General features: G+C 43.1%; 1 protein-coding gene across 10 annotated transcripts in view; it reads left to right on the top strand.

The window, feature by feature from the left end:
• Nucleotides 1-21,797, top strand: part of LOC124048543 (actin-binding LIM protein 1-like) — a 155,707-nt gene that overhangs the window by 61,593 nt on the left and 72,317 nt on the right. For all 10 annotated transcript variants that reach the window (XM_046369430.1, XM_046369435.1, XM_046369426.1 and 7 more), the window contains exons 3-4: nucleotides 15,590-15,773; nucleotides 16,061-16,173. In XM_046369430.1, the coding sequence (XP_046225386.1) occupies nucleotides 15,590-15,773; nucleotides 16,061-16,173 (297 nt within the window). The remainder of the gene's footprint in view (nucleotides 1-15,589; nucleotides 15,774-16,060; nucleotides 16,174-21,797) is intronic.

Genomic DNA, 21,797 nt, shown 5'->3' with positions numbered 1-21,797 from the left:
ACCAACTCCCCACTACATCACAGTTTGGGCTTGATCTGTTTTAACTCTAGAGAAACTATGCATTGAGCTCACAAAAAATATTGAAATCTAATAATTGAACCGATGTCAGTGACTTGCTTGTTTAAGAATCCAAAAATTATCGCTCAGCACTATTAGCCAATGTCAAAGCTAGCTATAGCACAAGCTTCCCTCTCCCGATCGACTGTCGTGTGGTCGTGTCACAGAAGTGAATAATATTAGGACATTTTCAATTATGGTTGCTAGTCCTCTCATCGGCGACCGTTAAATCGCTGTGTGTCCTTGTCTCCTCCTTCCATTGAAATTGTCTGGTCACTAATTACAGCCCCAAGTGTGAGCCCAGTGCAAGTGAAGTCACTAAAGCCATCTGTTCCCAATGGATCACAGTCTGTGCTTCTTCACCCAAGTTCCAGAGGACTACAGTGTGTGATGGCCTGTTATCCCATGTTGTGTAAAGGTGACAAGTGCCTTTATGTGAATCTGATAGTAAACAGATTGATCATCCAATTAGTTACTCTTTTCCCACAGCTGCTGTATCATCTCAGACTGGGGATGGAGCGCACTGAGTCCGGAAAGCGAGACTACCAATTAGTTAGTTAGCTAGCCAGGTCATCAGATCCTACTGCCCTAAAAGCGCCCTCCTGGCCCCTTACACTAAGTCTGAATTTGTCCTGCTAGGTGACCTAAACTGGGACATGCTTAAACCACCTGACCAAGTCCTAAAGCAATGGGACTCCATAATGAATGACTCCAAACACGCAGAAAAGGCTACTCTCCTTGATGTTATCCTCACAAATAATCGTGATAGGTATCAGTCTGGTGTTTTCTGTCATGTTACAGCCTGTGTTTGTAATGGCTGCTCAGTGAGACGACCTGTCCTGATTTGTCATAGACGCTTGCTAAAAAAACTTTCATGAGCAAGCCTTCCTTCATGAACTGGCCTCTGTAAAAAGGTATAGAATCAGCATGGACCTTCGTTTTTTATATTTTTTGATAACAAACACACCCCCATAAAGAAAATTAGAATTAAAAACAGGTTCAGCCCGAGGTTTGACCGTGATCTTGCAGAGTTACTCCAACCTCAAGAATTGCATTTAGCAAAAGGCTTGGCACACCCATACTCAGGCTGACTGGCTCTCGTTCAAGCAAATGAGAAATAAGTGCACTCAGGCTATCCAGAAGGCCAAAGTTAGTTACTTTAAGGAGCAGTTCTCTCTGTGGGTCTAACCCCAAGAAGTTCTGGAAAACAGTTAAAGACCTTGAGAATAAACCCTCCTCCTCACAGCTACCAATGACCCTTAAAATTGATGATGTGCTTGTTACTGACAAGAAGCACATGGCTGAGCTCTTTAATCACCACTTCATTAAGTCAGGATTGCTATTTGACTCAGCTATGCCTCCTTGCCCGTCCAATATTTCCTCATCTCCCACCCCGTCTAATGCAACTATCCCTGATGATTTTCCCTCATTGTCCTCTGCCCCGCAACAAAGTCTCTCCCTGCAGGCAGTCTGAGGCGCTAAAGAAGCTCGTAAAACTTGACCCCCAAAAAACATCTGGGTCAGATGGCTAGACCCTTTCTTCTTTAAGGTTGCTGACCATATCATCGCCAAGCCTGTCTCTCCTTTCTGGGAAGGTTCCTGTTGCTTGGAAGGCAGCCACGGTTCATAATTTATGTAAAGGGGGAGATCAAGCTGATCCTAACTGTTATAGGCCTATTTTGCCCAGTTTTTCAAAAGTGTTGGAAAAACTTGTCCATAAGCAACTGACTGGCTTTCTGTCATGTTTTGTCTTATATTGTCTTGTCATTTTGCTGTTCCCTCTGTTCGTTTTCCCCCTGCTGGTCTTTTTAGGTTCGTTCCCCTTTTTCTCTCTCCCTTCCTCTCTCTCTTCTCTCTATCGTTCCGTTCCTGCTCCCAGCTGTTCCTATTCCCCTAATCAATCATTTAGTCTTCCCACACCTGTTCCCTATCTTTTTCCCTGATTAGAGTCCCTATTTCTCCCCTTGTTTTCCGTTTCTGCCCTGTCGGATCCTTGTCTATTGTTCACCGTGCTGTGTCTGTGTATCGCCCTGTCGTGTCGTGTTTCCCTCAGATGCTGCGTGGTGAGCAGGTGTCTGAGTCTGCTACGGTCAAGTGCCTTCCCGAGGCAACCTGCAGTTCATGATCGAGTCTCCAGTCTGTTCTCGTCATTACGAGTGGAATTGTGCTTTATGATTGTATATTTACTTTACTGGATTAAAGACTCTGTTTTCGCCAAGTCGCTTTTGGGTCCTCATTCACCTGCATAACACTTTCAATGTCTATACTATTATCTCGGGTATGCAATCTGGTTTCCGCTCAGGTTATGGATGTTTCACTGAAACCTTAAAGGTCCTCAATGATGTCACCATTTCCCTTGATTTTAAGCAATATTGTGCTGCTATTTTTATTGACTTGGCCAAAGCTTTTGATATGGTAGACCATTCCATTCGTAAGGAGTATTGGTGTCTCTGAGGGTTCTTTGGCCTGGTTTGCTAACTACCTCTCTCAAAGAGTGTAGTGTATAAAGTCAGAAAACCAAGGGAGTACCCCAAGGCTCAATCCTTGGCCCTACGCTCTTCTCAATTTACATCAACAACATAGCTCAGGCAGTAGGAAGCTCTCTCATCAATTTAAACTTTCATAGTATTACCACGACAACCGGCAAAACAGTTTGTCTTTCAATCACCCAGGTGGGAATAATCCATGAGGAGATGGCACGTGGGTACCTGCTTATATAAACCAATGAGGAGTTGGGAGAGGCAGGACTTGCAGCGCGATCTGCATCAGAAATAGAAAGGACTTCTATTTTAGCCCTTGGCAACGGAGATGCTCGCTGATGCGGGCGAGCAGTGTGGGTGCAGTAAATTAATAACATAGATTTCTACATTTATTTTGCAATGCTCGCTCACGCGATGCGAGCAGTGTCGTCAGGGTATTAGGCCTCACTCCCCCCTATCTGAGATATCTACTGCAGCCCTCATCCTCCACATACAACACCCGTTCTGCCAGTCACATTCTGTTAAAGGTCCCCAAAGTGCACACATCCCTGGGTCTCTTCTGTTCGTTGCAGCTAGCAACTGGAACAAGCTGGAACAAACACTCAAACTGGACAGTTTTATCTCAAGCTCTTCATTCATAAACTCAATCATGGACACTCTTACTGACAGTTGTGGTTGCTTTGCGTGGTGTATTGTCTCCACCTTCTTGCCCTTTGTGCTGTTGTCTGTGCCCAATAATGTTTGTACCATGTTTTGTGCTGCTACCATGTTGTGTTGCTACCATGTTGTTGTCATGTGTTGCTACCATGCCATGTTGTCTTAGGTCTCTCAAATATAGCCCTTCTTACATCAGCTGATATATCAAAGTGCTGTACAGAGACCCAGCCTAAAACCCCAAACGGCAAGCAATGCAGGTGTAGAAGCACGGTGGCTAGGAAAAACTTCCTAGAAAGGCCAGTACCTAGGAAGCAACCTAGAGATGAACCAGGCTATGAGGGGTGGCCAGTCCTCTTCTGGCTGTGTCGGGTGGAGATTATAACAGAACATGGCCAAGATGTTCAAATGTTCATAAATGACCAGCATGGTCAAATAATAATAATCACAGTAGTTGACGAGGGGGCAGCAAGTCAGCACCTCAGGAGTAAATGTCAGTTGGCTTTTCATAGCCGATCATTAAGAGTATCTCTACCGCTCCTGCTGTCTCTAGAGAGTTGAAAACAGGTCTGGGACAGGTAGCACGTCCGGTGAACAGGTCAGGATTCCATAGCCGCAGGCAGAACAGTTGAAACTTGTTGAAACAGTTGAAACCCTTCACAGTCCACTACTATTGACCATAGCCCTATGAGCCTTAGCCAAAAGTAGTGTACTATATATGGAATAGGGTACCATTTGGGACACCCACTTTAACTTAATTTGCATTGTTGTTACAACGTGCTCCCTCCTACACGTATGTCAGCCAGACATACTCATTATGCTAAACATGTGTGCATGGTTCTATTGAGATCTCTGTGATAGAGTACTTTCTGATGTGTTGTCTCCAGAAAAATTGGTTGTAACATACTCCCACAGTGCCACTCCTGCACATGCAAATACTGTTCACATGCACACGTGTACACGTACACACAGACACAGGACACAAACCCCACATGGTATTTGTGCGTGACTGTCTATAAAGGAACTCATTGCATGCTGCGCTCAGAGAAAAGCTCATCTTGGCACTGTGCATGCATTTCACTTTCAAATACGAATGGTTTATAACTCGCAGCTTCTCACATAGGGAGACAAACACAAGCCATGATAACGCCAAACACCATTACCTGGCATGCAAACCAGCCTGGCCTGTGTGGCCTAAACCTACTTTAGATGAGGTGGTCTGAGGACCAATTAAATATCTGTGCGTCCCAAATGGCTCATATTCCCTACATAGTGCACCACTTTTGACCAGAGCCCTATGGATTCTGGTCAAAAGTAGTGCACTAGAGAATAGGATGTAATTTAGCACACACATATACTGTACCTCTGACTGAAATCGATTTGGTAAAGAACTAATCTTGTCACACCCGCAACTCTGAGCCTTGATCCAATTAAACGTTATTCTCTCTCTCTGTCCTATTCATCCCTGGGATTGAATGTGGCTCGTTGCATAAGGACGATTAGACCTAGTTATCTCAAGCATTGAACCGTCCCAGGCTCCTAGTCCTCAGTTCTCTGGCTTTTTCCAATGCGGTAGGACTTTTGTTATGCTCTCTTTTGTAATTGCACAATGTATCGTACATTACTCATATGGTAATTGTATGGCTATAATTAAGTTGTCTCCGACCTGCCAAAACACTGTCTCTTTAAACTGAAAGAGTTTTATTAAACACAGAACTGTTATTCTGTCACATTTATACAACTCAACCTCTCTGCATACTAATGAAATATGCAAAACAAAGTGCAATATAAGTGTAATAGGTCACATAATATTGTGACGTAATAACAGATCAGTGATCTTCAAGTTGAGGATAACAGGGAGCTGACCCATGATGGGATATAGGTCAATGGTAATTGATCAGATCCTACAACAGATAGAAATACAACAGCACCATAGGTCCTCTCAGACCTCTGTGGTTGGACCATTTAAAGAGGAAGTTCAGGGTTTTACAACTTGATGTTAGGTTAAGGGACCACCGAAAACAACCAATACAAACTTCAGCTAAATTTAGCCACCGCTAGCTAAAAATCTATGGGAGTGATATGGGCAATCAAACTTCCTCTTTGAAATCATCCATCCAAACCCACTGACTAAAGCCATGTAAGGATATCTGGGTATAGGTGCTGGTAGAGAGTAGCCTTGCATGCAGTCTCAGAGCGTGCTGCTTTAAGACGTCTGTTGGAAAGAGACTAGTTGGAGAGCCATGGATGATCTAGTCCCACACATTGTTTTTACCACTGATGTATACAGCATTTGACGCAACTGTTTTCATACAACAGAGCTGCACACAAATAATCACATAAACGTTGTGGAGACACCACACAATGGTTGTGTAAAGATTTTTGTGCAGACCTACTCTCTATTGTATCAACAAAAAAAATCAGTTGTACATCCAATTGTGAAACCTGAGTGTGTGCGGGGCCATAGATCTTCATTCACACTGTTGACGACCAGCAGGCTGTATTGACTGTAGCGGTCTGGGCTGTGCTGACTGACTGAGAACTAACAGGCCATGGTAAATCCCCGGCCACAGATAGTCTATTTTGAGTCTGCAGAGCTGCTGGTCCAAGATAAATACCTTGAGGTTTAACTGTCATTCATTAAGTGAATGGTGGCAGTTGTGACACTCCTAGTTGGAGATAACCTCGTCCCCAGGCTCAATTCCCACTAGGCACACATAGGTTGAATCAACGTTGTTTCAACATAATTTGTCAATGTATTGTGATGTGGAATCATCATGGTAATTTGAAAAAGTCCAGTATTGTTTTCATCTCATTTCAACCAGTGTTGTAAACATTGAAATTAGGGTAAAACTTAAACTTAAATACATGGACTTAAATGTAGATTCAGTTATATGGCATAAATGCAGAAAGTAAACAGCATAGTGGGTAAATTTCTGCAACAACTAAGAGCGTTAAAGCATGAGGCTCAACTTCATTGCTGTTTTTGGTCGAGTGGCTATCACAATGGGAACAGCTTGAAGTGAACCCGTGCACATGCGCAGATACTGTGTGTGTGAGTGAAGTCTTGCATCTCGCTCATCTCAATATCTGCTATGGCAACGTCATTTCGCTGAGTCTTCCTTTAACTTGATTAACAGGTTGTTTCATCAATATAATTTCAACAAAATCAATAGAACTATGTAACCATTGAAATGGTGTTAAATTCCAAATAGAAAGGTAATTCAAGTGGGTGGTTGAATTTTAGATTTAATTACAGTGGCTTGCAAAAGTATTCACCCCCCTTGGCATGTTTCTATTTTGTTGCCTTACAACCTGGAAATAAAATAGATTTTTTGGGGGTTTGTATCATTTCATTTACACAACAGGCCTACTACATTGAAGAAGCAAAATATATTTTATTGGGGAACAAACAAGAAATAAAACAATGCAAACTTGAGTGTGGTTAACTATTCACCCCCCAAAGTCAATACTTCGTAGAGCCACCTTTTGCAGCAATTACAGCTGCAAGTCTCTAGGGGTATGTCTCAATAAGCTTGGCACATCTAGTCACTGGGATTTTTGCCCATTCTTCAAGACAAACTGCTCCAGCTCCTTCAAATTGGATGGGTTCCGCTGGTGTACAGCAATCTTTGTCATACCACAGTTTCTCAATTGGATTGAGGTCTGGGTTTTGACTAGGCCATTCCAAGAGATTTAAATGTTTCCCCTTAAACCACTCGAGTGTTGCTTTAGAAATATACTTAGGGTCATTGTCCTGCTGGAAGGTGAACCTCTGTCCCAGTCTCAAATCTCTGGAAGACAAACAGGTTCCCCTCAAGAATTTTCCTGTATTTAGTGCCATCCATCATTCCTTCAATTCTGACCAGTTCCCAATCCCTGCTGATGAAAACCATCCCCATAGCATGATTCTGCCCCCACTATGCTTCACTGTGGGGATGGTGTCTTGCGGTGATGAGAGTTGTTGGTTTGCGCCACACATATAATTTTCCTTGATAGCCAAAAAGCTAAATTTTAGTGTCATCTGACCAGAGTACATTCTTCCATATGATTGGGGAGTCTCCTACATGCCTTTTGGCCGAACACCAAATGATTTGCTTATTTTTTTCTTGAAGCTTTTTTTTCTGGCCACTCTTCCTTAAAGCCCAGCTCTGTCGAGTATACGGCTTAAAGTGGTTCTATGGACAGTTACTCCAATCTCCGCTGTGGAGCTTTGCAGCTCCTTCAGTGTTATCGTTGATCTCTTTATTTCCTCTCTGATGAATGCCCTCCTTGCCTGGTCCGTGAGTTTTGGTGGGCGGCCTTCTCTTGGCAGGTTTGTTGTGGTGCCATATTCTTTCCATTTTTAGAAAATGGATCCGTGGGATATTCAATGTTTTGGATATTTTTTTTACCCAACCCTGATCTGTACTTCTCCACAACTTTGTCCCTGACTGGTTTAGAGAGCTCCTTGGTCTTCATGGTGCCCCTTGCTTAGTGGTGTTGCAGACTCTGCGGCCTTTAAGAACAGGGGTGTATATATACTGAGATCATGAGACAGATCATGTGACACTTAGATTGCACACAGGTTGACATAACTAATTATGTGACTTCTTAAGGTAATTGGTTGCACCAGATCTTATTTAGGGGCCTCACGGCCGATACATAAAACATAAAGCTCTGACGAAGGCTGCGAGGCCGATACGTAAAGCTTATTAAAGAGCAGTGATACTATCAAGAGCACAGAGTGTGGGTTTCCTCTTTTTTCTCTCCTATGTTTGAAACAACGTCATACTATCAACCTAAATAAAGAGGTATATTGACATAGAATGTGAAGCCACAGTCAAATGATTTCTGCCTGAACAGTGAGAGATAATGAGCGATAATGTACTGTATTTCAGTGAGAACAATTCTACCATCCAAATACCTACCTCTATGTACCCTGCTTAGCTTTGGAAACAAGCTGTGTTCGTTTCAACTGAGATATCAGGTCAACACATTTAGACATTGATCAGTGTCCATACTCATTTGCGTAAACTACCTAAATAACATAGTTGAATGTAACTAACTTTAGTTGAAAGTAACTAAGCTGTATGTGAAAGTCAATTCAGTGTGAGGATGTAGGCTACATTGACATGGGACCTGGTCAAAAATACTGCACTAAATAAGTAATGGAGGCAATTGGAATGCAGACTTAGAGTTCTAAATTACAAATACAATAAGCAATATCTGTAAATTGTCAGCGAAGGAACCTTGATGTTCTGGAATTAACTTTCCTCATATGGGCAATATTGGGATTCAGATTATTGACACTTTCTTTTCAGTGTAGCATAGTACAATATAGGGTTGGGTGATGGCAACCGTTGTCCCATTGTGGTTATGTACAATGGTATTGCCCCTTATTGGCCAACCGCCAATTAATTTTAAAGAAAATTAAAAGCAGCGTTGAGCTATAGCGCAAAATAGCTTGCTACAACTGGATTAATCTTAACGAAAGATTGTGTTGTGTTAAATTACATGTCTTTACCATTAGGCCCATAAAAAAGTGTAAGGGCCTGCACACACAGGATGTCCCGTTTAAAGCATAAAGAACCCAGAATGTCAAGGTACAGTGTATTCAGACCCCTTCACTTTTCCACATTTTGTTAAGTCACAGCCTTATTACAAAATGGATTAAATTGTTTTCCCCTCCTTATCAATCTACACACAATAACCCATAATAACAAAGCAAAAACAGGTTTTTAGACATTTTTGCCCCCAAAAAATAACATTTACATAAGTATTCAGACCCTTTTCTCAGTACTTTGTTGAAGCACCTTTGGCAGCAATTTCAGCCTCGAGTCTTAGCTATGATGCTACAAGCTTGGCACACCTGTATTTGGGAGTTTCTCCCATTCTTCTCTGCAGATCCTCTCAAGCACTGTCAGGTTGGATGGGGTGCATCGCTGTACAGCTATTTTCAGGTATCTCCAGGGATGTTCGATCGGGTTCAAGTCTGGGCCACTCAAGGACATTCAGAGACTTGTCCCACTCCTGCGTTGTCTTGGCTGTGTGCTTAGTCATTATCTTGTTGGAAGGTAAACCTTCACGCCAGTCTGTAGCAGGTTTTCATCAAGGATCTCTCTGTGCTCCGTTCATCTTTCCCTCGATCCTGACTAGTCTCCCAGTCCGTGCCGCTGAAAAACATCCCCACAGCATGATGCTTCCATTTAAGAACAATGTAGGCCACTGTGTTCTTTTGGACCTTCAATGTTGCAGAATTTGTTTTGTACCTTTCCCCAGTTCTGTGCCTCGACACAATCCTGTCTCAGAGCTCTACGGACAATTCCTTCAACCTCATTGCTTGGTTTTTGCTCTGACATGCATTGTCAGCTGTGGGGCCTTATATAGACAGGCGTGTGCCTTCACAAATCATATCCAATCAATTGAATTTACCACAGGTGGACTCCAATCAAGTTGTAGAAACATCTCAAGGATGATCAAAGGAAACAGGATGCACCTGAGCTCAATTGAGTCTCATGGCAAAGGATCTGAATACTACGCTTTGTCATTGAGGTATTGTGTGTAGATGGATTAAATATATATTTTTCTTATCAATTTTCAAATGAGGCTGTAATGTAACAAAATGTGGAAAAAGTGAAGGGGTCTGAATACTTTCCGAATGCACTGTATATTTTGCACTCTGCTTAAACTTCACAATGATTTTTCTATTGGCTATTGATGTTGTTTGTTCTCTTATTATTAGTCCCCTTGCTACCTTATGTTTTTAGGCTATGCAAACAACTTTTTGAGATGTAACTCCAGATTCATTCATTGTTCGATGCATAAAACGATGAAAGCATATAGGCCCAAGTTATAGTCAAAACCTATCGAAGGGAGAGAGAAGGGTATATAGTCTCTTGTTTTTTAAACAGCTAAACACAAGGAAGTTAGGAAGTGTCCGAATAAGCCCGAGAGATGTATTTTCTGACGGGACATTTTGCTCTGCTTTGGTGGAATTCTCCGCTCTGTCTAGACTACATTCGGTATACCATATTTATTGAAATAGGCCATAGCAAATAGAATAGATATTAAAATGACTCGGAATGCGACTCGTGTGCTGCCCACTGACCGACTCCGTTCTTGTGTGCCATCATGTCACATCACGATGTTGTCTCCAACGACGATGGCTGTCAATCATCGTTGATAGACGATAACCCACACAACACACTCCCCACCTCCCGTCATGATCAGTTCGGACGTTACCGAGAACCACTATACTGTATTTTTTGACAGGGTCATTAGCATTAGAGTCGTCAGACAATGTTTTGCACAAACTTAGCTCAAATTCTAGACGTGGGATTAAAACGAGGCTACAGCGTCAATAAGGTAACAATTAGACTTGGATCCATTTGGACTGAATACGTTTGTAGGTGCAACAGTTTTTATTACATTATTCATTTATCGATCTCACATTTCCATCCATTAAGAACCAATGATCTGCTACATTTTCATAGCATTTCTGACAATGCTAACGTATTTTCAGCTGAATCTCAAGAGTTCTAAGCACTTGGGTTGCACAGCAACAGTGCTAGTTCCCAGCTAACACCAGTTGGAATAGAGGCAAACTACAAGGAAAGGAAGCTAGCTATATTTTGCTATAGAAGGTTTTTCACATGGATGAAGTCATCTGTGTAAACTATTGGCCTTGACACTTGACACCTGTGTGTAATAAGCACAAATAAGATGGCTAACATCCTTGGCTACTATTGCCAGTTAGCTAGCCAACTAAGGTGAGCCAGTAAGGACTCCGTCTACCATTGTCCTAGCTAGCTAGCCACCTACCGGCGTTGTTGCTCCCTCCTCTTCTTCTATGGGGTTTAAAGGCGGTTGGCATCCAACGTTATTGTGCATTACCGCCACCTATTGCACTGGAGTGCTCCTGCCTGTGTAGCTAGCTTAAAAAAAAATTGATCAATAGAAGTAGGAAGAGGGCTTCCTCGGGTGCAGGAATGTGGGCATTCCACATGCAAGAATGCCCTGAATTGTGGGCTGCAATTACACCCTTCTCCATCTTGCTGCTACAGAGGAGAGCATTGCCCTCATCTGTCAGATGCACTCCACCCCTACGGAACCACCATTGTCCCGGAAAACATTCGGATGACCACCATTAAATTCACTCATCTGCCGCACCAGTGCCGCCACCTTGCTGTATTCCAAGTCGTTTCCACCGAGGTGGATGAAATTGATGTGGGGAGAAGTAGCACAGGCCCTCTGCTGGCGGAGAACACCCAGCAGTTATGGTGTATAATAATGTTATGTAATCACTTTCAGGGTATAAAAGAAAGGAAAATGACATGAGCACCACAATGCCTACTCCACCCATGGTTTTTGCTCTTAATAATGATGTTTTCTTTGTTTACTACACCTGGTATTCACAGGTGGTCTCCTATCCCAGTTCTAACCAGGCCCGACCCTGAACAGGCATGGTGGTATGGCCACAAGCATATTTTTTTCAACCTCATTTTCTCCCTGAATTTGGTCCCTTGGCTCATCTCTACATATCCTCAATGGGACAATTGTGCGCCGTCCTATCCCTATAGGGCTCCCGGTCGGTTGTGACACAGCCTGGCTGTAGTAGTGCCTCTGCATTGCAGGCAATGCTTTTGACCGCTGCACCACCCAGGACCCCAAGGTTGTCCAGCACACAGCTTTGACCTACTACAGTAGCTATGTTGGCCTATTGTACTTCAGACAATGTGTATCAGACCAATGCCTACATCTCACTTAACCTTTTACTGCAGTGGACTAAATCAGGGTCACAGAGTTTCTACAAATCTGTACTTTGAAACAAAAGTATATACCTCAGATGGAATCTAAAACAAAAATCCAGAAAATCACATTGTATGATTTTAAGTAATTAATTAGCATTTTATTGCATGACATAAGTATTTGATACATCAGAAAAGCAGAACTTAATATTTGGTACAGAAACCTTTTGCAATTACAGAGATCATACGTTTCCTGTAGTTCTTGACCAGGTTTGCACACAATGCAGCAGGGATTTTTGCCCACTCCTCCATACAGACCTTCTCCAGATCCTTCAGGTTTCGGGGCTGTCACTGGGCAATATGGACTTTCAGCTCTCTCCAAAGATTTTCTATTGGGTTCAGGTCTGGAGACTGGTTAGGACCTTTAGATGCTTCTTCCGGAGCCACACCTTAGTTGCCCTGGCTGTGTGTTTCTGGTCATTGTCATGTTGGAAGACCCAGCCACGACCCATCTTCAATGCTATTGTCGTGGATAATTGTTTCAGAAATATAATACTCTCAGAAGAACTTTGTGAATTCAATGTAGACTTTAATACAAGTTATTAAGAGCCGTGCTGGTCCGCGGAACAGCCGCCGCTTCTCAGCACTGGCTCTGCTTTTATACATACATAGTATTGGTGTACATCACATATGTAAATAAAGTTACTCCCCCTTAGTATCTGCTTTTGGTTACAACGATGGCAGAACTCTTTCCATGTTCTAAAAATAATATATGTATTGCATGCTTATGTTTTACGTGTTAGTCATCATTACCATTACCATCTTGCCTACATCTTTCTTCCTGTATCCTGCTGACCATAGCACGTTCAGCTGTCATGAATGCACGTATGGTTTTGGTTAATGTATTCTTTCAAAAATAGAGTATGGTCTGGGTGTCATATGGCCTGGATATCATCTTCTCTTAATGTGCATGTCCTTGCTACTTCAGCCTAGCAGCCAAACCTATCTACATGCAATGCTGAGCTTTCCTCAATGGTTCGCTCCAACACTATCCATACTCCCCTCAATACGGTGCAGTCGTCCTGTCCCCTTTGCAGAAAAGCATCCCCAAAGAATGATGTTTCCACCTCCATGCTTCACGGTTGAGATGGTGTTCTTGGGGTTGTACTCATACTTCTTCTTCCTCCAAACACGGCGAGTGGAGTTTTGACCAAAAAACTCTATTTTTGTCTCATCAGACCACATGACCTTCTCCGATTCCTCCTCTGGATCATCCAGATGGTCATTGGCAAACTTCAGATGGGCCTGGACATGCGCTGGCTTGAGCAGGAGGACCTTGCGTGCGCTGCAGGATTTTAATCCATGACGGCGTAGTGTGTTACTAATGGTTTTCTTTGAGACTGTGGTCCCAGTTCTCTTCAGGTCATTGACCAGGTCCTGCCGTGTAGTTCTGGGCTGATCGCTCACCTCCCTCATGATCATTGATGCCCCACAAGGTGAGATCTTGCATGGAGCCCCAGACCGAGTGTGATTGACCGTCATTTTGAACTTCTTCCATTTTCTAATAATTGCGCCAACAGTTGTTGCCTTCTCACCAAGCTGCTTGCCTATTGCAGGTCTACAATTGTATCCCTGATGTCCTTACACAGCTCTCTGGTCTTGGCCATTGTGGAGAGTTTGGAGTCTGTTTGATTGAATGTGTGGACAGGTGTCTTTTATACAGGTAACGAGTTCAAACAGATGCAGTTAATACAGGTAATGAGTGGAGAACAGGAGGGGTTCTAAAAGAAAAACTATCAGGTCTGTGAGAGCCGGAATTCTTACTGGTTGGTAGGTGATCAAATACTTGTCATGCAATACAATTCAAATTCATTACTTAAAAATCATACAATGTGATTTTCTGGATATTTGTTTTAGATTCCGTCTCTCACAGTTGAAGTGTACCTATGATAAAAATGACAGACCTCTACATGCTTGTGTAAGTAGGAAAACCGGCAAAATCGGCAGTGTATCAAATACTTGTTCTCCCCACAGTAGTTGAAATGTATTACATTTTTTATTAGCATCACAATTTTACACTTTATATACATCACAGAGGACTGAAATATAACAAAACAGTTCGACATAGAAACACCGGATTTGTCAGTTTCTTTAAATAAGCTTTAGTAATTATGAAATAATAAAAAATATAAATAACAGAAGAGGGTGTATTTGGTCATTGATTGCAGGAATGGGCTACAACAGTTTGTTATTAATAGACACTAGTGTACATCCCAAAACATACATGTGGAAAAATAATACATTATTTACAAGTGCAAAATACAGCAGTGCTAGCAATCCAATAGGGGAAGACCCCAGGAGGGGGCATCTTAATCATTGATTTATTTGAAGGTGGAAGATATTGTTCTTGTCTCTGGAAATACAATCAATACTTAACCTTACATATCCACAGAGGTTTTGGCATTTTATTTTTTGGATTGTTTGTTGTCATACCCTTTGTCAAATGGAGACACAAACACACATTCCTGCAGTCGTACACATGGAAGATCAACAAATGGATTTTCAGATTTCCTCAAAACCATCAAACTTTATTAATAATTAGTGCAGTAATGGAGCGTTAACTCTACACCATTGGGTGACCGTTAAAGCCCAAATAAGCAGGGTTCGGAAACAACTCTTTATAGTCATCCTCAGTCCTCATAACAAAAAACATATGTGAAATTATACACAGGTACATTGTGCGCTCATATTTACAAGATATTTGCATGGTGCCAAATATCCATCTCTAGGTCATTTACTACTTGTATATCCAAAAATACTAATGCAACATGGGACACTAGGTCGTTCCCTTAAATTTATGAAGTCCAGCATTCATTAATAACCTAGAGGGAGGGTTCTCCTCACTCTGGCAGACAGATCATCATTTCACAGACACTGCTCATGGAATGGAATGTTGTCTTCTCGCCAAACCATCATGTATCGACTGTTAGTGTTAAACCTCAGAGGCTCATCTCAGAAAAAGGCAGTGAGAATGTAAATAGGAATACATTCTAATATAAAAGTAATGTGCTTAACATAATGTTGTAATTCTACCACAGATGTTTGGATGGTGTCACGAACCGGCTCAAAGCCCGTAACAAAGGGAGACAACGTGGAGATAAGGAGTAGCAAAATATGTATTTATTAACTAAAGCAACTAAGTATAGTATACAATGGTGTGTGTAATCAGTAATCAGTAGTGTAAGTGAGTGTTTTGCATGCATGAATGTGATAATGCAGGGTGATGAAAGGTGCCAAAGCAAACAAACAAAAGGCCACCAAGAACCACACCACAATCTACAACAGGTGTCTGCATGGAGAGAGTCTCCTCCATGAATGTTGAAGAGGTCTATTTATCCTGGGAGACACCTGGCCCAGGTGTTTCCCATGTAGCTGACGACCCTCTCAACTCCGCCCACCGGCATCCTAATAAGGAAACAAGAACAAAGACAGAATACGGCAGACAGAGTGGGAGGGTCGTCACAATGGATATTTTTTTGTTGTTCACCTTTATTTAACCAGGTAGGCCAGTTGAGAACAAGTTCTCATTTACAACGGCGATATAGATATATATATGGATGCAAGGAGGATAGATGGCATGACTTACTGACTTCTGTTGCGTCCCTGCAGTGTGTGGCTGTGACCTGGCTCACGGAGGCTTCTTCATGAAAAATGGAGACTACCTGTGTACCCTGGACTACCAGCGAATGCACGGTACACGCTGCAACGGCTGTAGGGACTTTGTGGAGGGAGAGGTGGTCACTGCCCTAGGCAAGACTTACCACCCTGCCTGCTTTGTCTGCACCATCTGCAAGTAAGAATCTCCTTTTCAAAGGAGCCCTGGTCAAGAGCTAGCAGAATTACTCATTATCCATCTCATTACTCTTATTGTTCACATTCATTTTACTCTTATCATCCTGCCTGCATCCTCATCTGCATTGATTGCGTTGGTCTTCAAATGGGTCAATCGGCTCACTCCAACAATGCTGACACACATTCACCTCATCATACACTGTTAATCATGTGACCCGTGCTACACATCTGTCTATATCCGTCTGGTGTCTGATCATTTGTCCATGTATATTTCTGTCTCTCCCACAGACGACCATTTCCTGCTGGGGATAGGGTCACCTTCAATGGCAAAGACTGTCTGTGTCAGTACTGTGTCCAGCCCATGTCCCCAGGACCTGGCAAAGACCTCATCGACTCCAACTGTAAGTAGCCTCTGTCTCCACTATAATTACAGTACTGTAGTTACATTGAACTAACATTTAAACTCAAATACTAAAAGAAATGTACCAAACAATTTATTTGAGTTCAGATGATGTGTGTAACCCATTGTCTGTGATAACCACCAGAACTCTGTAAAATACTAGTAACCAATATAAAGTATTCAGTAATAAGTACAGCAATATTTTGGGGAAATATGTTGGTTTGTTAGTGAGAACACTGGACAAAATAGTTGAGTGCGGGCCAACATAATGCAATTTATTTTGAAGAGAGGGTCTGAAGGTAGCTGTTAAACACAGGCTGTAGACTTGGAACATGTTGGCCTTCTAGGCAGAGTTGCAAAGAAAAAGCCATAACAGACTGGGCAATAAAAAAAATGTAAGATGGGCAAAAGAACAGACACTGGACAGAGGAACTCTACCTAGAAGGCCAGCATCCCGGAGTCGCCTCTTCACTGTTGACATTGAGACTGGTGTTTTGCGGGTACCATTTAATGAAGCTGCTAGTTGAGGACTTGTGTGAGGCGTCTGTTTCTCAAACTAGACACTCTAATGTACTTGTCCTCTTACTCAGTTGTGCACCGGGGCCTCCCACTCATCTTTATATTCTGGTTAGAGCCAGTCTGTGGTGTTCTGTGAAGGGAGTAGTCAAATCAAATCAAATGTTATTTGTCACATACACATGGTTAGCAGATGTTAATGCGAGTGCAGCGAAATGCTTGTGCTTCTAGTTCCGACAATGCAGTAATAACCAACAAGTAATCTAACTAACAATTCCAAAACTACTGTCTTATACACAGTGTAAGGTAATAAAGAATATGTACATAAAGATATATGAATGAGTGATGGTACAGAGCAGCATGGGCAAGATACAGTAGATGGTATCGAGTACAGTATATACATATGAGATGAGAATGTAAACAAAGTGGCATAGTTAAAGTGGCTAGTGATACATGTATTACATAAGGATGCAGTAGATGATATAGAGTACAGTATATACGTATGCATATGAGATGAATAATGTAGGGTATGTAACATTATATTAGGTAGAATTGTTTAAAGTGGCTAGTGATATATTTTACATCATTTCCCATCAATTCCCATTATTAAAGTGGCTGGAGTTGAGTCAGTGTCAGTTTGTTGGCAGCAGCCACTCAATGTTAGTGGTGGCTGTTTAACAGTCTGATGGCCTTGAGATAGAAGCTGTTTTTCAGTCTCTCGGTCCCAGCTTTGATACACCTGCACTGACCTCACCTTCTGGATGATAGCGGGGTGAACAGGCAGTGGCTCGGGTGGTTGTTGTCCTTGATGATCTTTATGGCCTTCCTGTAACATCGGGTGGTGTAGGTGTCCTGGAGGGCAGGTAGTTTGCCCCCGGTGATGCGTTGTGCAGACATCACTACCCTCTGGAGAACCTTATGGTTGTGGGCGGAGCAGTTGCCGTACCAGGCGGTGATACAGCCCGACAGGATGCTCTCGATTGTGCATCTGTAGAAGTTTGTGAGTGCTTTTGGTGACAAGCCAAATTTCTTCAGCCTCCTGCTGCGCCTTTTTCACGATGCTGTCTGTGTGAGTGGGCCAATTCAGTTTGTCTGTGATGTGTATGCCAAGGAACTTAAAACTTGCTACCCTCTCCACTACTGTTCCATCGATGTGGATAGGGGGGTGTTCCCTCTGCTGTTTCCTGAAGTCCACAATCATCTCCTTAGTTTTGTTGACGTTGAGTGTGAGGTTATTTTCCTGACACCACACTCCGAGGGCCCTCACCTCCTCCCTGTAGGCCGTCTCGTCGTTGTTGGTAATCAAGCCTACCACTGTTGTGTCGTCCGCAAACTTGATGATTGAGTTGGAGGCGTGCGTGGCCACGCAGTCGTGGGTGAACAGGGAGTACAGGAGAGGGCTCAGAACGCACCCTTGTGGGGCCCCAGTGTTGTAGATCAGCGGGGTGGAGATGTTGTTGCCTACCCTCACCACCTGGGGGCGGCCCGTCAGGAAGTCCAGTACCCAGTTGCACAGTAGTAGTACGAAGCATTGTATGAGATCTTCAGTTTCTTGGCAATTTTCACATGGAATATCCTTCATTTCTCAGAACGAGAATGGACTGACGAGTTTCAGAAGAAAGATCTTTGTTTCTGGCCATTTTGAGCATGTAATCGAACCCACAAATGCTGATACCCCAGATATTCAACTAAACTCAGCAAAAAAATAAACGTCCTCTCACTGTCAACTGTGTTCATTTTCATCAACATGTGTAAATATTTGTTTGAACATAAGATTCAACAACTTGAAACAAACTGAACAAGTTCCACAGACATGGGACTAACAGAAATTGAATAATGTGTCCCTGAACAAAGGGGGGGGGTCAAAATCAAAAGAAGGTCAATATCTGTTGTGGACACCAGCTGCATTCAGCACTGCAGTGCATCTCCTCCTCATGGACAGCACCATATTTGCCAGTTCTTGCTGTGAGATTTTACCCCACTCTTCCACCAAGGCACCTTGCAAGTTCCTGGACATTTCTGGGGGGAATGCCTCTAGCACTCAACCTCCGATCCAACAGGTCCTAGACGTGATCAATGGGATTGAGATCTGGGCTCTTCGCTGGCCATGGCAGAACACTGATTCCTGTCTTCATTCCTGTCTTACAGGAAATCACACAAAGAATGGCTGATGGCATTGTCATGCTGGAGGGTCATGTCAGGATGAGCCTGCAGGAAGTGTACCACATGAGGGAGGAGGATGTCTTCCCTGTAAAGCACAGTTTTGAGATTGCAAGCAATGACAATAACCTCAGTCCGATGATGCTGTGACACACTGCCCCAGACCATGACGGACCCTCCACCTCCAAATCATTCCGCTCCAGAGTACAGGCCTTGGTGTAATGCTCATTCCTTTGACGTTAAACGCAAATCCGACCATCACCCCTGGGTGAGACAAAACTGTGACCCGCCAGTGAAGAGCACTTTTTGCCAGTCCTGTCTGGTCTAGCGACATTGGGTGTGTGCCCATAAGCAACGTTGCTGCCAATGATGTCTGGTGAGGACATGCCGTACAACAGGCCTACAAATCCAGTCTGAGCACTGATGGAGGGATTATGCGTTCCTGGTGTAAATCGAGGAGTTGTTGTTGCCATCCTGTACCTATCCCGCAGGTGTGATGTTAGGATGTACCGATCCTGTGCAGGTGTTGTTACACGTGGTCTGCCACTGCGAGGATGATCAGCTGTCCGTCCTGTCTCACTGTAGGGCTATCTTAGGCTTCTCACAGTATGGACATTGCAATTTATTGCGCTGGCCACATCTGCAGTCCTCATGCCTCCTTGCAGCATGCCTAAGGCAGGTTCACGCAGATAAGCAGGGACCCTGGGCATCTTTCTCTGGTGTTTTTCAGAGTCAGTAGAAAGGCCTCTTTAGTGTCCTGAATTTTCACAACTGTGACATTAATTGCCTACCATCTGTAAGCTGTATTTCTGATCAATTTGATGTTATTTTAAATGGACAAAAATCTGCTGTTCTTTCAAAAACAAGGACCCAAATTGACCCCAAACTTTTGAACGCTATTTATGTTTTTAAATTTTTTATACATTTGCAAACTTTTCCAAAAACCTGTTTTTGCTTTGTCATTATGGGATAGTGTGTGTAGATTAATTAGAAGAAAACAACAACAATTTACTCAATTTTAGAATAAGACTGTAATGTGGCTACCCCGGTCAACTGCCCTGCACCCCCCACAGCAACTCGCCCAAGCCTCCCCCATTTCTCCTTCACCCAAATCCAGATAGTCATGTTCTGAAAGAGCTGCAAATTCTGGACCCCTACAAATCAGCCGAGCTAGACAATCTGGACCCTTCTCTTTCTAAAATTATTGCAACCCCTATTTCTAGCCTCTTTCATATCGTCTGAGATTCCCAGAGATCAGAAAGCTGCCGCGATCATCCCCCTCTTCAAATGTGGTGGCACTCTAGACCCAAACTGCTACAGACCTATACAGTATGTCCTAACCTTTCGGAGACCTGCCTTTCTAAGGTCTCCGAAAGCCAAATTAACAAACAGATTACCGACCATTTAGAATCCAACTATACTTTCTCCGCTATGCAATCTGGTTTCAGTGCTGGTCATGGGTGCGCCTTAGCCACGCTCAAGGTCCTAAACGATATCATAACCGCAATCGATAAGAGGCATTACTGTGCAGCCATATTCATCGACCTGGCCAAGGCTTTCCCCTCTGTCAATCGCCACATTCTTATCGGCAGACTCAACAGCCTTGGTTTCTCAAATGACTGCCTCGCCTGGTTCACCAACTACTTCTCAAACAGAGTTCAGTATGTCAAATCAGAGGGCCTGTTGTCCGGACCTCTGGCAGTCTCTATGGGAGTGCCATGGGGTTAAATTCTCGGGCCGACTCTCTTCTCTGTATACATCAATGATCTCGCCCTTGCTGCTGGTGATTCTCTGATCCACCTCTACGCAGACAACAACATTCTGTATACTTCTGGCCCTCCTTTGGACACTGTGTTAACTAACCTCCAGACGAGAGTCAATGCCATACAACTCTCCTTCAGTGGCCTCCTACTAATCTTAAATGCAAGTAAAACTAAATGCATGCTCTTCAACCGATCTCTGCCAGCACCTGCCCGCCCATCCAGCATCACTACTCTGGACAACTACAAATACCTAGATGTCTGGTTAGATTGTAAACTCTCCTTCCAGACTCACATTAAGCATCTCCAATCCAAAATTAAATCTAGAAACAACTTATTTCACAACAAAGCATCCTTCACTCATGCTGCCAAAAATACCCTTGTAAAACTGACCAACCTACCGATCCTCAACTTCAGCAATGTTATTTACAAAATAGCCTCCAACACTCTACTCAACAAATTGGATGCAGTCTATCACAGTGCCATCCTTTTTGTCACCAAAGCCCCATATACTACCCACCACTGACCTGTACTCTCTCGTTGGCTGGCCATCGCTTCATACTCATCGCCAAACCCACTGGCTCCAGGTCATCTACAACTTTCGGCTAGGTAAAGCCCCACCTTATCTCAGCTCACTGGTCACCATAGCAGGATCCACCCGTAGCACGTACTCCAGCAGGTATATCTCACTGGTCACCCCGAAAGCCAATTCCTACTTTGGCCGCCTTTCCTTCCAGTTCTCTGCTGCCAATGACTGGAATGAACTGCAAAAATCACTGAAGCTGGAGACTCATATCTCCCTCACTAGCTTTAAGCACTAGCTGTCAGAGCAGCTCGCAGATCACTGCACCTGTACATAGCTCATCCAACTACCTCATCCCCATACTGTATTGATTTATCTATCTATCTTGCTCCTTTCCACCCAATTATCTCTACTTGCACATTCATATTCTGTACATCTATCACTCCATTGTTTAATTGGTATATTGTAATGACTTCACCACCATGGCCTATCTATTGCCTTACCTCCCTTATCTTACCTCATTTGCACACACTGTATATATACTTTTTCAACTCTATTATTGACTGTATTTTTGTTTATTCTGTTGTTGTATGTTTTGAACTGCTTTGCTTTTTCTTGGCCAGGTTGCAGTTGTAATTGAGAACTTGTTCTCAACTAGTCTACCTG

This window comes from Oncorhynchus gorbuscha, linkage group LG11 (assembly GCF_021184085.1).
Source record: "Oncorhynchus gorbuscha isolate QuinsamMale2020 ecotype Even-year linkage group LG11, OgorEven_v1.0, whole genome shotgun sequence".
NCBI lineage: Eukaryota > Metazoa > Chordata > Actinopteri > Salmoniformes > Salmonidae > Oncorhynchus > Oncorhynchus gorbuscha.
This window is presented reverse-complemented; position numbering and strand designations above follow the sequence as displayed.